Source organism: Prosopis cineraria, unplaced genomic scaffold (genome assembly GCF_029017545.1).
Source record: "Prosopis cineraria cultivar Desert tree isolate PC_DT_omini unplaced genomic scaffold, ASM2901754v1 PC8, whole genome shotgun sequence".
NCBI lineage: Eukaryota > Viridiplantae > Streptophyta > Magnoliopsida > Fabales > Fabaceae > Prosopis > Prosopis cineraria.
The window spans coordinates 26,994,764-27,011,617 of record NW_026555339.1 but is presented as its reverse complement, the minus strand read 5'-3'; the positions used below and the strand labels follow the sequence as shown (position 1 = coordinate 27,011,617).

At 33.6% G+C, this 16,854-nt stretch overlaps 1 protein-coding gene across 1 annotated transcript; it reads right to left on the bottom strand.

The window, feature by feature from the left end:
* Nucleotides 1-238: 238 nt before the first annotated feature.
* Nucleotides 239-5,520, bottom strand: LOC129317126 (RNA-binding protein Y14). Its single transcript, XM_054961484.1, has 4 exons — nucleotides 5,156-5,520; nucleotides 3,485-3,621; nucleotides 2,691-2,842; nucleotides 239-564 (listed from the first exon to the last, which is right to left on the bottom strand). Exons 1-4 carry the CDS (start codon nucleotides 5,442-5,444, stop codon nucleotides 519-521), a joined length of 624 nt encoding a protein of 207 aa, XP_054817459.1. The 5' UTR covers nucleotides 5,445-5,520; the 3' UTR covers nucleotides 239-518.
* Between the last annotated feature and the right edge of the window lie 11,334 nt (nucleotides 5,521-16,854).

The following is a 16,854-nucleotide window of genomic DNA, read 5'->3' as shown; positions in this document are numbered from 1 at the left end:
TATGCAGGCTTTTCAGGAAACTGGGCCCATTTCAATTCGGGCCTATTCAAGTCGGACTTATTTAGGCCATGCCTGAATTCCCAGTTCATCCCATATGAGTAAACCTATAATTTAGGCTACAAAGTCTAAAGTACAAGAGATTTTCTTCTTTTCGACAAATATCTGTATTTTAACATATGCAGGAAATTTTCTTCTTTTCCACAAAATGGTGTCATTCTAGCCATGAAAACTAACGAAATTCCTGAAGCATAATATCATTGCATATAACAATAATAATAACCACCACCAGAACACATCACTACATTGTAATCCTGGAATGTTATACATGATCCACCATAGACTAAGATGAGCTCGAGCAATCCGGTAAAGGACGCTTGAAAGACAAATTCGCAACCACCAACAAAGATATTAACTCAAAAGTAGAACAAGTATCAGGAAAATCTGTCACGAATTGACCGAAAATAAACCAACTTTGCTCATTAAGGCCTGCAAAAATCATCCAAACACTGCACACCAAGTCAATATCTCCTCCGAGGACTCCTTGAGCGTCGTTCCCGTGTCGGTCTGCACAGACATACAACAACAACAATAAGTCTTTATCCCAGTAGGTTAAGAATTTCAAATGCCATAAGTTCTAACAAGAGGATCAAGAACACGGAACTAGAATTTATAATCAAACTAGGATGGAAAGTCAAAGCTGAAAGAGGAATGGTGGAAAGTAATGTTGACACAGTTCATACACGAACTATAATTTTATCCAATCAAATTAAGACATGTAGACTTTAATGTGTTAATAATATTAACAACAAAAAATTGTTATAGAATAAATAATCTATGAAAGAGAGACATGTCCTAATTTAATTAGAAACGATCACCTTAAAAGGCTAAATATATAAATTTTTTTCCTTTTGAGAAATGTATAAAAATTATGCTTCTTTATCTCCCTCTCACCCATCAGTGACTATGCACATGGTAAATCATGTGTTTCTCTAATATCCTCAAAAAATTAATAATATATGAGCATGAACGTGAGACATAGAAGCCAGCATTTCTGATCTATTATGCTCCAGACACACAATGCAACAAAGCAAAACCATAAGTTATCATTGACATCTACAATATTTGTGCTAAAGGCATGATCTTTAACGTTTTATGGGAGGACAATAGGTAGTAAGCTACAACAATAGAAAAGGTCACTTTTCTTTTTCAATCAAAATACCATGAAGGCAAAGCTTAAGAGTAACAAATTCGAAAATGCAGATAATTTCCCTATTTTCTTGCTCAGCAATGTTCTGCCCATCTTTTATTGCTTCATACGGCGAGTTTCCTCCACAGAACACTAACTCAAAAGGTCATGAAAATTTAAAAATAACAAATACAGCTTCTAGCATTAGACAGCAAAGACAGAATAAAGGTTTTTGAAGTTACAATGGAATTACGTGTCCCTGCAGCCTATAAAAAGACCACCTTCTTAAGCCAGCCACCTCATTTTCAAGAATAGAAAGACTAAATCTACCACAGAAAGTGGAGTATAAATAAAAGAGGATGACTCATCCTATTAGTCGAGAGTTATACTAAGACCCGCAACCAATCATACAGCAAAAATCATTGATTTAATCATTCAGGCGAATGCAGCTAGTGGGACAAAAAAAGATAGTGTTGTTGATATGCTAAACATGGGGGCCAAAAAAAAAAAAAAAACTAATGTCAAATTGATAGGCCACCTCTACTCACGTACAGTAGAAAGAAGAGGAAATGTGACTGACTTAGTTAAAATATTTCTGTTTTTTATGATTTTAGTTGTTTCTTTCGATTCAGGAACCTGTTGAATGTGTCCTAGAATTTAGGAGGTAGTTATTATTTCCAATAAACATTATCAAGTCTCTTGTGAGTCTGTTTGAGTCAGTTTTGTCCACTAAGTCTGAAATTCAGGGAAGTAAGTAGTTTTATAGAGTTTTCAGTTATTTTTCAGCTTACTTATATGGCTGCTCGTCTGAAGGATTATTCAGAATTAATCAAGTTTCTTTTCAGTCTCTGGAGATTCTCCTTGACTTGGCTATTATTTTCTTTGAGTGAGATACTTGCTTAGAGAAAATTAGCAGATTATTTTCCTTGTTTACCCTTGTTCCTACCACAAATTCTAAAATGGAGCAAACATTCAAACCTTCTATGCTCATTTCATTGCAAGTCTCATCATGGACATGGCATGGCACAATGACATCCAAAACAAGTGTTTTCACAAGACAAACAAAATACATGTCCCAAAAATGAACATGCAGCTTTAAATGCAAGTTTGATAAAGCCCAAGATCCATTTTTCCAGCAAATTAAACATCTACAGCATTCTATTTTATACATTTGGGACACTCATTCCAAACGATACTTTCTTGGTTCGTTTATGGGTGACTCAAATAATTTGAACAAGGTAAAATGACACAAATTCTTTGCAGCATTGCCAGAAGAGATGTAAACATAAATACCCCCTTTTTAGCTCTTAAAATTAAATATGACCAGATGTGAGTAATTTCAACCAAAATACAAGTCAACTCAGAAACAATATTGTATAGATCATGATACATAATTCTGTACATTTTAAATTCAAGAAATGCAAATAGTATAAAACTATTAATTAATGCCCTTGTACTATCAAACAACATAAACTACCAATGTTCAAAAATCAACAATACGTACCTAGCATTCTTTCTTCTCATTGGCCCATTAATAGGTCCACTGCTGAAAGCCCAGTCCACATAAATGGTTTGAGTAAGAAGCTCAGATCCATTCAAATTCTCTATTGCATTCCGGGCTTCTTCAGCGTGCTCATATTCAATCAGTGCATAACCCTAAAATCAAAATAATCAGGAATTGATATCCACACAAAAATCAAACCATTCAAGTGATCAAGTTACTAACAAAAACAATGATAGCAACTACACGACTAGAATTGGCCAATTCTCTGTTCATCTAACCGATTCAAATGTCAAACAATACTGTATATTCAATAGACATCTGTAGCTGGCACAAAATTCAAAACATGCATGAATCCTCTTCATAGTAATTAAGTAAAGAGAGGGGGAAAAGAGATGTGAATAAACAGAAGAAAGCAACACCAAAAATAGTGCTTCAACCAGCACTAAACCTAGAAGACTTAGACACATGCCAATTATATTCTATAGTAATTCACATGACTAGATAAGAGCATAAAATTACAATATTGCCCCCATACTTTCTTCCTTATAACCCATAAGAGATCATTGCAGTAATTATTAAGCATTTCCAAAATTAAAGAAAATATTGTTTAGCCATTTCATTAGTGAGTGGTGTACACAGATAATCAATTAGCCAACACCATCATTTTCTCCTTCCTAGCTTCTAAATTATTAACCAAAAGGTGAAGCCTAATGCATCACGTCTGGAATAAACATTTAAATATTAGATTAAAAACATTGCAATATAAAGTTGACAAGATAAAATTCATTACTTACTTTCACAAATCCAGTGCGACGGTCAAGATTCAAATGTAGATTTTTAATCTCTCCATATTCACCAAATGCATTTTGGAGATCATCCTCCTGTGCTTCCTCATGCACTCCCGTGACCAATATAATCCATCCTTCAATGGCTGCATACAACATTCCCACAAGAAAATAAGACTGAAATAATGTTTCGATCAGAAAATAAATAGTTCAAAATGGTCTTGGAAAGCAATGAAAACCAGAATAATTTTAGGAACTCTAAAAATATGTTAGAAGTCAAATAAGTACTACATCTAAATATGAATGGATGCGAATTAGTTTCATGATTACAAAAAGCCTGCTAAGAGTGTGATAGTTTATGTATGTGAGATATCCCCCCTTTCTCAGTGTAATAAATAGTAGGCTCATCAATACAATGAACCAATTCAATCTCTCAGCACGCACATTCCCTTGTAACATTTAGCCAAGAATAAAATGTTACCGTGAAAAACAATGTTTAATTACAAATCTACAGGCAAAGCAGAGTTCTCATAAGGTAATCATATAATCACGGTCAACCATGTCATAACCCAGCTTAGACAGCACACCGCCAAAAAAGGTTTCTCTCCTTAGTCCTATGATGTCCTGGGAAGTAGGAACCAAAAAAAGGGGGGAAAAAAAAAAGCTTGCTCAAAACTGAGAAGCCACACTCAAAGAAGCTACAAAAAAGTTCAAACTTGATAAGAAAGGGAAGTGTTTCCCAGACATTGCAGGAAAAATGAGCGACCTTTACAAAATGGTTCCGAAGGGTGACCCATGACCTACATATCAGAAGAGAGAGCAATAGGCGCTATAAGAACGGTTCTTAACATGATTTCAACGAAAGATGATGACTAAGTGAATTTTGTAGAACTTCTTGACCTAGAACTCGCTGTTCTCCCCCATATACTCTTACAAGATTTTTCTACTGTTCATTCTGTTTCAAACTCTGCCGTAGCATCAAGTGGAATCACATGGCTAGATGTAGAAGATTTAGAAGAGACGAAAAAAATCGTAGATAACGGCTAGGTGAGTTTCTTAACCTATGACTCATTGTTCTCTCGGATCTTCAGTCTTTTATGCAATTTTCTACCGTTTATTTTGTTTCACACTCTCGCCTTCTGCATCACCATCCTTGTATGCTGAGATACAACATCAGTAACAAACCATACTGTTTTATATAGAAGAGACCCATCCAACAGAAGGAAAAAATGTTCATATCACTTTAAGCTCTTTATATTGGTCCTAGACAGGTTAGCTGAAGTTAAAACTAAAGATAAATCAACACATTCGTTTCATCCAACTTTACTGTTTCACAACTCAAATTCGTGTGTTTGGATCACATATCAACGTACCAAAAACATTTTATCACGCCGGACTATATAAAGCTATGGTACAAGCATTGCCAATTTCAAATTGTGCACAACTCTATCGGCCCAGTTCTCTCTATTACCCCAATAAAGAAAGTCCCTAAAATGCACATCTCTTTCCCATTCAAGAGTGCAATGCCAAAACCACAATTGAAACAAAAACCCTAATCCAAAACATGTTCGTACAGAAAGTTACGAAACAAAACGCACAGACCACTGAAGGATTCATATATATATATATATATATAAACGTTCGGAGCTAGGGAAATATCAAAGGGAAAAAGAAACTCACATCGCTGAGGACCGGGCCCACCCTCGGCGGCGAGGGAGTCGAAATCGGACCCAGAAAGGCCGGTGTTACGATTGGCATCGGTTTCCTGACGAAAGCCCCGGCCTTTGGTTTTCTTAGGGCCGGCAAGTGAGGAAGTAGCGCCACCAGTGATGGCTGATTTGAGCTTCGGGAGAGGAGGAGCATGGGGAGATGCAGAGGCGTCGGCGTCGGCGCCGCCATCTTCGTCCATCAAGTCATCGTCCTCAGGCTCGAAGTCCACCGCCTCTCCGTCGGCTGCGGCTCCCTGCATCACTCTGTCGTCGTTCGACCTGTAAAGCTCGACGGCTGCTCTGATTTCACGCTCGGAGGTTGAAAAGCAACTTATGGAGGCGTTGGAGGGAGATGTGGGGTATTTAATCAACGGGGAAATTAAAGAAATTCGCGAATCGATTATTTCCCTCGTTTATTTAGTTGACTCAATTAATTTTATTTTAAAAAACCACTTTAAAATCCCATAGAATCACTTAAAATATACAAAAATCTCATGAATTTATCAAATAGCTATCAGATTCTCAAGAACTTAAATGTGAATAAGTGTGAAAATAAAATTACCGATTTGCCCTGTATTTGAACTACTTGAAAATCATAATGTTTCCTACTAACCCATGAAAGCTCAAACCCATGGTGAACAGTTCCTCTTTCTCACCTCTCTCAAAGTTCATCGTCGACCATTGTTCTCTTAGTCACATTCCCTCCATCTTGTGTGTGATGCTTCATCAGTCGATTGTGACAGTGATTTCCACTGACCCACCGAAAGCTCAAATCCACGGCAGACGAATCTCTATTTTTGTTTCTCGCCTCTCCCAAGTTTCATTGCTGACCACCCTTCTCTAAATTGCATTGCCTCCGTCTTGTGGGTCTTGGTTTGTTGGTCAATAGCTCAACAGTGATGATGATTCATTTCAGCCACTAAGTTTTCACACATCATACAAGCTATCATGTCTGAGAATTCTCATTTCGCCTTCGAGTTTGAGTGTTCAACCAATTCTGACCCCTAAGGTAAATTTTTATTAGCTAAACCCTTTCTTTGACCAACCTTAGATTCGAGTATTGTAAATGTCTGCTTAAATGTCAAAAATTTAGAAATTATTTTGCTAAATCTTTTTATCATTTTGGATCTTAGTTTTTAATTTTTCTTTGAGGACAAAGAAATTAAGTGCTTTTATCATCTTTTAAGAGTTCAAGCAGTGGGCTCCTGGGTAAAACTATAGAGGTATTTATGGTATGTGTATGTACAGAGAGAAACAGGTTGTAAAAGTATATCGAGAGAGTTATGTGCCTTTATGTCTAATATACTACTATCAAGCTTTATTAGCAAGACACATGCTATGGATAATGGGATGGCCAAATGATAGTGGGAAGCTTGTGCCTTCTCATGTATCATGGGGATCTACATAGGGTTCTTTATCATTTGATACAAATAACTTATGTTTATGCTTGTCAGAAAATGATTGATGCAGTTATTTTGTGTTAAGATTGCTAGTACTATTAGTTAGTGCCCCATATGAATGATCTGTTGAAATGTGATGCTTTATTTGGTTTTATCAAATGCCCAATCAAGTATTTTCATAATTCATTCTGAATGATAAAAAATTCACTAATAAAAGACATATAATATATAGTCACAATGAAGCATACAACAAAACAAATTAGTCCTCAAACTGTGAAGAGAAGCCTCTTGCTATCTTGAGTATTGTTTGTAATTTCTTCCATCACCAATTATGTACAGTGTAGAATTTGAGATTACTTGATTTATGATGGAGATGCTTTGACTCCAACAATAGGGAAATGTTTTCAACAAATGAAATGGTTATCTTTACTGGTGCAAACTTACAACCAACCTACTTAGATCAAGCCTTTTAGCTTTTAGAAGATACGGGGAATTGTTTGGTGCACTAAGTTCCTATTTCTTAGGTATCTATTGTTCTTGGATATGAGATTTTAGGTAACAAGAGCATTGTTATCTACTATTTAGCAATCTTATGTATGATGATTGAAATTTATCAAAGAAAAGACGCTTTTGTTACACCATACAAATAGAAGTTGACAAAACTAAGAATTTAAGGACATAAGATTCTCAACATTTTAAATCTATAATTTAAATTTCTATGAATTTCTCCATTGACAATAACTGCTTACTCTATTGACAACAACCATATACTTTATTGACAAAAACCATTTACACCATTAATGATAACTAATTACTCCAATGACTACAACCATAAGCTCCATTGACAACAACAATATGCTCCATTGACTAGTAAACCATTTTCAACATATCTAATTGAACTTTTCTATTTTTTATCTAGATAAAAGAAGATGGAAGAGAAAGCAAAGACAACAATAAAGAAATATATTATTCCATTCCCTATGCACTGCTCTCCTAGTCAATTTAGTAAAGTAGCAAAATATATGAAGGGAAATGAGAAATTATGAAAAAGAGTAAAGAAGTTAGGATTCGATAGACTATTTGATGTCTCTTGTAAAAAAATTCAAAGAGATATTTGTAGAGAGTTGATGCGTGCATTTAACCCCCCAACTCATGAAAAATACATAAGGGGGAAAATCAAGCAAATGAAGGCCAATAATGTTAATGATTTGATGGGCTTATGTAGTGAGGGTAAGCAGATCACCGGAGATGTCAATGTTGATAACAATGCTTTCAAGAATTTGAAAAATACTTATTATAGAAGGACTCATAAGGAAATAGCTAAAATGATTACATCTGAAAATGAGCTAGCTAAGTTTGAGTTACTTTTTCTAATGTACACATTAGGAACCTTGTTATTGCCAACCATAAGTCTTAAGGTGAGCGACCGTATATTGAAGGTCATTTATGAGACACAGAAGAAACCAAGCACATATGATTGGACTATATTTATTTTTAATGAACTTTGCAAGGAAATAGAAGACTATAAAAAATTGCTGAGTAAAGGGAAGGGAAGGGTGAGGAAGAATGTTGGAAGATGTATCTACTTCCCAATAGTAAGTATGTGTTTAATTTACATCATGAAAGAATGATAGCCTTTCAAAGTTTTTTATATAAAATTTTTATGTTTACACTAATTTGTTAAAGATGCAGGTTTGGGGCTTTCAAAATTTTTCAGTTGGCCAAGGTTGCCCAAAGGCTATAGATGCTCTGAAATATTGGGACGATGATAAAGTCAATGCAAGAGTAAAGTTAGAGAAAAAGAGCAATGGAGGCATCTTGCATGAACTAACTACTGTAGATGGTAGTTCATCTACCAAGGTGTATCAAGAACCAGTATTTGCTCACCTGCTATGCATAAAATGGAGTATAATGAATAGATATATGTGGTCTTGTTTATGCACTGAGTTAGAAATTATTTTTCAAGCAAGGAGGTTATATGGAAAAGTATTATCTTTTGTGTCTAATATTAGAGAGGAGCTAATGAACTTGAAATCAATGTTGCTCGAACAAGGGTCAAAAGAGGAAGAAGGTGAAAAATCAGGAGAGAAAGAAGATGATGATGAAGGGATAAATTTTGAGGAAAAAAATGAAGATGAAAAATTAGAAGAGGAAGGAGATAAAGAAGAAGATGTTGAACGAAAAGGTTTTGAGGAGAAAAATGGAGCTAAACAATCAAAAGAGGAAGACAATGAAGAAGAAGCTACCGAAGGGAAAGGTGTTGGGAAAAGAATAAAGATGAAAAATTAGAAGGGGAAGAAGATAAAGAAGAAGATGCTGAAGGGAAAGGTTCCGATGAAAGAAAAGGATGAAAACGACAATTTAAAAGAGGAAGAGAACAACGAAGAAGCTACAAGAGGGAAAGATTATGACGAGGAGGAAGGGAAAGGCGAAAAACAATCAAGTAAACATCCTAGAAAATCAAAAAGAGATAAAAGACCTATTGTGAAATCTCTACGAGTTAGAATTAACATTGGAAAGAAGAGAAATAATGAATAACAAGGAGTGATTATTTCAAATATGCACAACATCATGTAAGGAAGATGAGGGACACAAGTAAGTCCCAATACTACACCTAAAATCCAAGTGACTAAAATATTATTGACAATCTATTTTTTTCTATTTTCTTCAACAGGATCATTGTAGATTTGTATGGCTACTACTTGACTCATGTAGAGCTATAATGTTTTAGTAGAATGAGATGGATTAGTGATAGGGTCATGTCAATTGTTGCTTGGACTTTAGTAGGTGACCAAAAGGAGAATGAAGGGAAAGTCTATAGACATATTTTTAGTTCTGATTTAATGCTAAAAATGATCAACAACCTTTTGAAATGGATGATAGATGATAACAAGAGAGAAATATTTCCTGAGCTTGTTGAATGTAACATTGCTGATTGTGATTTTACTTTTGGCCAAACTCTTTTCCTTAGTTATTAGTTTTGCTATGTCTTCGAGATTAGGACCAAGAACTTCTATGTCTTAGATTCATTATTCAGTAATAGGGAGTATTGGCAGAGATAGCAAGAAGAGGAAGAAGAAGAGAATACTGAGAAGAATGGCAAGGGAAAGGAGGAGAAGAAGAAGAAGAAGAAAGGACAATTAGATCCTAAAGAAATAATGGCAATAGCATGTGTATGTCTATACTTGCCACTCGACATTGCTAACATTTATATTTGTCATTGTCCTACTGCCTAGTTGTAAATCAACATTGCTAACATTTGTGTAGAGGAATTGCTTTCACTCTCTACTTTGGGCAGTCAAACCACAATTATTTGAGGATAATGTTAACATAGACATTATATGAGCTAAAGTTCATGTACAAACTGATATGTGAGTTTGTTTTCTATTTATATATCATTAAGCTTATAGTTACATGTGAAACCTGAATTCTACATTATTTTTTTAATTTTGTTTGTAGCCATACTTATAAGGTGCACATTATGACATGGTTACAATTATGGGACAACACTGCGAACAAGAATGGGTATATGATGCCAAAATACTCCCAAGTATGCATTTTTCATTTTACCTTTTCACTCTTTCATGTAATCCATATTTGTTGTTGTACCTTATAAGACTGACTTGTGGCACAAGATGACCTTTATAGGAAGGAGATAGAATTCTTATGGTGTTTACTAAGTCATCATAACAACGTGAATGAGTGTGAATCCATATCCTTGTTAGAAGGATCCCAAGAAAGGAAGAAGAGGAAATAGAAGATTATTGATAAAACTTTAGGATATAACTTTATTGATAATAATGTCATTTTGTATAGCTAGCCTATTTCATGTAGTTAACTTAGATAATGTTGTTATGAATGCTCATTACAAATTTGTAAATATGGCAAATAGTTTGTTTTATTAATTAAATGTTGACAAGTGGCTAGCTATGATTGACAAGTGCTTTTCACTTTATTGACAAGCTATGCATTTGTCATTGAATAGTGCAAATATAGTAGGTGCTGTTGTTCCCTTTAAAAATTAAGTCGTTACAAGAACTTGTTAGCTACTTGCCGTTGGCAATTGACAAGTGGTTATCCCTATATTGACAAGCTATGCATTCACCATTGTAAGTACTGATACATTAGGTACTGCAGCACAATTATGTAAGCAATCAGATGTACAATGCATAATGCTTTCATAATTCACCACATTAGGCAACTCAGTAGTCAAATTATCCTAAGGCTTATCATATGTATCATTTTTCCTTTTAAAAATCAACTAATTACAAGAATCTGTTGACTACTTTTCGTTGCTAATTGACAAGTGGTTATCACTATTACATTAGGTGTAATAATTTCCTTTAAAAATCAACCAATTGTAAGAACCTATTAACTACTTACCATTGGCCATTAACTACAAGTTATCACTTTATAGATAAGCTATGCATTCTCTATCGAAAAGTACTGATACATTAGGTGCAATAAACAAAAAAATAAATTCTAGATGCATAAACAAAAAATACACTTGTCTCTAATATTTTCTAGCATGGATTAGGATTCTTACAAGTCTTGAAGGTATGATCAGTTATCTGGCATTTTCCACAATGATTTTGGAATTGAGATTCCCTTCTTTTACTCTTTGGCCTACTTGGAGGCCTTCTAGTCATTGGTGGCTCCAAGAAGATTTGGGTTAATAAATTTGTCACCATTAATGTTTCTGGACATGTAGTCATATGTGGCTACCGACCTCATGTTGCTAGTATATATCTTCTGTTAAGTGATAAACTTGTAATATTCATCCACAAAATTGTACATATTGCCATGAATTAGCTTGATTGCTGCACATGCATGTACACATGGTATTCTACTCATTTACCATACTAAACAAGAACATGTATGTGCTGCAAGATCTACATTCAAATGTATTATTCCACTAAGTGATATAGTTTGCACAGTGATCAAATTTTCTTCATAAAATTGTGCATGTAAATTTTTAGCTCTCACTACTTGCTCCATAACTTTTGCCTTAATATCAAGCCTAATGCCTTGTTTCCAATTTCCCATAACTACTTTTCCAGCAACCATCTTCTTTGTCAATTTCTCTCTATGCTTAAGCATCAAGACATTTAATATTATGTTTTCTCTCTTTAACAATCCAAGCATTAAAGGATTCTGTAAGATTAGTTATGATGTTATCTCATCATTTATATGCAACCTTGCATTGAGCCCATAAAGCTACATCCCCTAGAGTTTCAACCCATTATGCCAACTATGGACAAAATATTCTTAGATTCTTCATTGCAACATTAAATTCAGCCTCATGCCTTACATAGGCAATTGCATTAAGCAATTTCAACACATCATCTTTTATATTGCTTGAGGTACACCTCTTACCTCTATTAATTTTCATAAATGCTGTGCTAAAATTTTCCTTCACATGATAATTGCAAAATTCATGTCTCTCACCACCACCAATATAGCTTGCACAACACCAATAATCACATTATTTTAGTCAGAAACAATTGTTAACTTCACTGATCTTTTTATCTCTTTAACATTTTTAGAAACCAAGACCAATATTCTAATGTTTCCCCCATAATAATGGCATATGCTAGTGAAAACAAGTCATTGCTGTGCCATATGTACATGCTGACAACATTGTTCCCTTGTATGGACTACTTAGATGACATCTATCTATATAAAGTATGGCTCGACAACCTCTTAAAAAAATCAGATATAGAGTATCCATAAGCAATGAATGACCTCTCAAATATGTTATTTAAGGCATCCTATTTCATAATTGTTATCGGATCAGTTTCCATTAATTGATCATCAATCTAAGGAATTATGCTATAAGAATCTTTTGCACGACCATATGTTTCCCACAATGCTTTTTCTCTTCCCCTATAAGATTGACTATAGCTCAATTGCATACCATACTCTCTATACAAGTCTCTTGCAAGTTTATTGGCACTTTTGTCTATATTAGACCTTAGAGCATCAACCATGATTGATAATGTTAATTTTGATCTTGGTGAGTGTGACACAATTAGGTTGTCTTGCGCATTGTGGATGTGATCATTGTTGAATTTTGAAACCCTTAAAATCTTAGCATCTTTTCCTATTGAATATGTTGCAATATTCCATTCATAGCCCTCAACCTTGAAATATGAAATGATCTTGTCTTTTTATTCTTTTTAAACTTATATGAAAACTTGTGGGAGATGCTACACTTATATAATGCTTCTCTAAAGGTATCAACATTGAGAAAAACTTGCCTTTTACCTACAAACAATTCCTTCCATTTCATAGAATTCATTTCAAGTATTGGTGTAAGTACCATTTATACTACACATGCCAATTTTGAGTCTTCAATCTTAGGATAGATACTTTGTGGAGACAAAGAGCATCCATCTAAACTTCCCAACAAATTATCAATCTTGCATTTAATGATAGCATGAGAATTGTACTTTTCAACATTATTTACATTAACAACAAAATTTACACAACTTACACATGTTGGTTCTCTATTGGGAAATTTGTTGATACTTGTATGGTGTCATTCCCATTTGCAACTACATATATATGTTCACTTTGTTTGTTATAGTTGATCAGATGTTCTACTACATCATCATCAAGTAGATCTACAAGTGTGCTTACATCAATGTTGACTATGAATTTTAATTGGATTATATTGCTTTCATTCTCTATAATTGATGATATCATTCTTGTCAACTCTTCATACATTATCCCTTCCTTTATTGTTCTTGTTCTAACACTCCTCCCAACATATTGCATACCTCCTTGGTCATCATTTTGAAAATGCTCTCCTATATGAAAAAAATATAATATATGTTCTCTAGAAGAACTTGCCATTTTATAGGTAACCTTGCACTATACACAGTGTATTGACAACACATTCATCTAATATTAATAAGACGCAGTGTTATTTCATAGTAGGGATTTTTCAACAAAATAAGCTTATATCAAATTCTTGTGAATAATATATAAAATGTCCTATATAAAAAAAAAACATAACATAATACATTTTTCTGTAACATCCTAGTTTTTCATTCTAGGAATTTCTAGTGTTTATAAGGGTATAATGTTAAAATTAAGTGAATTTCTAATTAATGATGTTTTTAGGAGACTAATGTAGCTAATGGGTCATTAGATAACCTTAGAAAATAGCTAGATTAGAGTTTGATTAGGCCATGGCATGGAGAGAGATTCAAAACATTTGTGGAGCTCTCTGTGCCATGTGCTGTGGTGGATGAGCTAATGCGTCATGGTGCATGTGCAAATTTTTTGCACTTATCAATTCATGAAATTAGATAGAAAATGAAAAGTGGGATAGAGAGAACACAAGAATGCTAGAGGAGATGTGGAAGCATTTAGAGTAAAATTTAGCTTTGGGTAGGCTTCCTACACCTCTCCCTCTCTCTATATTCGAGTTTCCTAAGGTTTGGGATATGTTGGGGCTTTAATTTCATGTTTTCTTGGGTAACAGCTAAACCCATTGTCTTAGTTAAGGTCTTAGGGAGTTAAATTAAGCCTTTAAACTTACATTTATGGATTATATAGTGATTTAGAGTTTTTGGTTAGGGTTCGGACAAACCCTAGTTAGAAATTGGGTGATTAAGAGCAATAAGGGTGATGGAATGGTATTGTTTATGTGTTTGGGTATTAAATAGAATTAATAGAGTGTGTTAGAAGAATTATTGGGGCTAAATCAAGGTTTTGGGTATTATGGATACCTAAAATTGTGTTATAAGTGAGGTAATTAATGCGTACATTGACAATTGAGAGTTTAATCTTGTAGATTAGCCTTTGATCAAGCATTGTGGTACTAGTGTCGTTGCTTGACCACGGTAACCCTTTTAGCGACAAAAGGGTTGAGGTAACTAGACTGTCTAATATTCCTTTTTGTGTGTTTGGATGGTCATGTGTTAGATTTCAAAGATAATACTTTAGTTTTGTTTAACATAGTAATAATATGAAGTTATGATTGTGAAGATATGTGAAGTGGAATGAAAAGTTTGTTTTAATGTTTTAGTAATTGAAAGTTCAAGGCTATTTTTTAAGTATACTTGTAAAATCTCTAATTCTTAAACACATAATTAGCACATAATTAACTTTCAGGTAGAACTACCATGATATTTGTAACTAATTTAATAATAAAAGATGTCATGAAAAGAAAAGAATCACCCTTAGCTATATAAAAATTTAAAAAGGCTAACAAGAAAACCTCCTAGAAATGAGATCCCATAAATAATTAAATCTCAAAATTAAGTTTAAAAGGTCATTTAGCCATTATAAAACAAAGTAAAAAATATTTGGGATGCATGAAAAATAATTAGAGTTGAAAACAAGTCAAAATGAGGTAAAAAAGGATCATTTTTGCTTAACAGGGATAATTGGCTGTGGCCAAAGAATATTAAGTCATGACCAACACTTCCAGTGAAGTTTTTGGTTGCAGCCAAATGGTCTTGGGTAGTCCTTTAGCTACAGCCAAAAATCTATTGGCTGGACCAAAGATATGATAGTAACTGTCATAACAGCTCTCCAACCATGAACTTCTAACATGCATAACTTTTAACTCAAACCTCTGATTGAGGTGATTCAAGCATCCACACATCAAAAATTTCATAATCTAGCTAATAGTTTTAGTTTCATATCAATCCAACATTAGATGAAGAATTTGGGCATCCAGAACCACAATTTCACATTTTTACCTTTAAACAAACAACCAAGTGTCCAAATCTTAAACCATAAGCCATGATGACAACAACAACAATAACAATCGATTCTTATTTTAGAATAACACGGATAATCTAATAATTGGCCCACTCTAACCAAAAGCCATAAAAGGTACCTGTAATAGCAACCCAGCGCCTAAACTCAAAATTCAAATCTCTAACAATTATTTAACAATAGAATTGTTTACTTTTAACATTATTACATATCTACCTCATTCACACATTCAACTATGAAAGTGTTACTAGTATAAGGTAAATACTTATATCTTCACAATGTTTCATATGTTCATATTTTAAAAATTTTCATCTAAAACCTTCACCTTTAGTACATAATGAAAACCAATCACTTTACTTGATAAATGAATACTATACAATAATCTATTAGTGAACAATTTAAGGATGCCACCTTAGGTGGATAATTCTTTAAAAAATAAAATTCTCTTGATGTATAGATTTGAAAGTATTATGCTCAACAAATTTAGTAAACATCTACTATGTTTTCCACATAAAAAAATTTGGATAACCAAGATAAAATATGGTTCTACTCGAGTATTAGACTCCTCCAAAAAACACTCTAAGTATATAGTGTTTTGAGCTAGTAGGATAAAATTTATTCTTACTTGAGAGCTTTAACTCATAGAACATATTTTCATAACAATTCCAGATGAAAGAGAACACTTTTTTTAAGGCATTGACAAACTGCTCTTAAGCGTTTTTGATGAGTCTATATAAAATAATTTTATCTATTCTAAATTTGATCACCCTTTACACCCATCATCTAATTCACCTAACAATTTCATAGATTTCTACTCTAGGTTCAATTTATTTTGACCTATTCATATAATTCTATCCATTTTTAATGTAACATGGCAAGTTACAAATCAAGCAATAACTATTTCATTATCTTTAACATCATTTTCCAACCATCTATTCAGAATTACCAATCATGTTTGAAAAGGGTAAGACTCACTTCATAAGAGTTCAATATACCCAAACATGTTTGAATAGATTTATAGTTATCTCAACTAGGAAATTTTCACTTTATCCAATATTTCACAACAACGAGCATATTTAAAAATGATTAATTGTATCATAATTAATTATGAAGATCAACAAGTGTAATATGCAATTTTAATTTTATTCTCAAAGCAACAATGAACAAGCCCAGAACAAGCACCACACAATTATAGTATATGTATATATATGTACACACACAAAATAATAAAACAATAGGTATCCCAATATAATAAGGGAAAATTAAATGTTACTGCAATCCTCTACCATAAACTGGAGTTCCTTGCCCTTATGAACATCAAAGTTATAACTATCCTTATACCCCTCTAGGACACAAGCTTGGTCCTTTTATTAAGTCCATTTCTTTCACAATTTTCCTAAAGTTTAGAATCAATGACTTAACTTAATATACCTTTATTCATCAACATTAGTTGCAATACTTTCATCAAATCCATATAATACTCTTCGGAGTTGATCCAGTGCCTATTATGTATCCTTAACCTCTAATGATAATT

Bases quoted from the DNA above. Each gene is read 5' to 3' on its own strand.
- LOC129317126 (XM_054961484.1), bottom strand. From the start codon at position 5,444: ATGCAGGGAGCCGCAGCCGACGGAGAGGCGGTGGACTTCGAGCCTGAG. The intron at 3,622-5,155 runs GTGAGTTTCTTT...TGTTGTATGCAG, and splicing joins TGGGCCCGGTCCTCAGCGAT to CCATTGAAGGATGGATTATA. The intron at 2,843-3,484 runs GTAAGTAATGAA...TTTTGATTTTAG, and splicing joins GTCGCACTGGATTTGTGAAA to GGTTATGCACTGATTGAATA.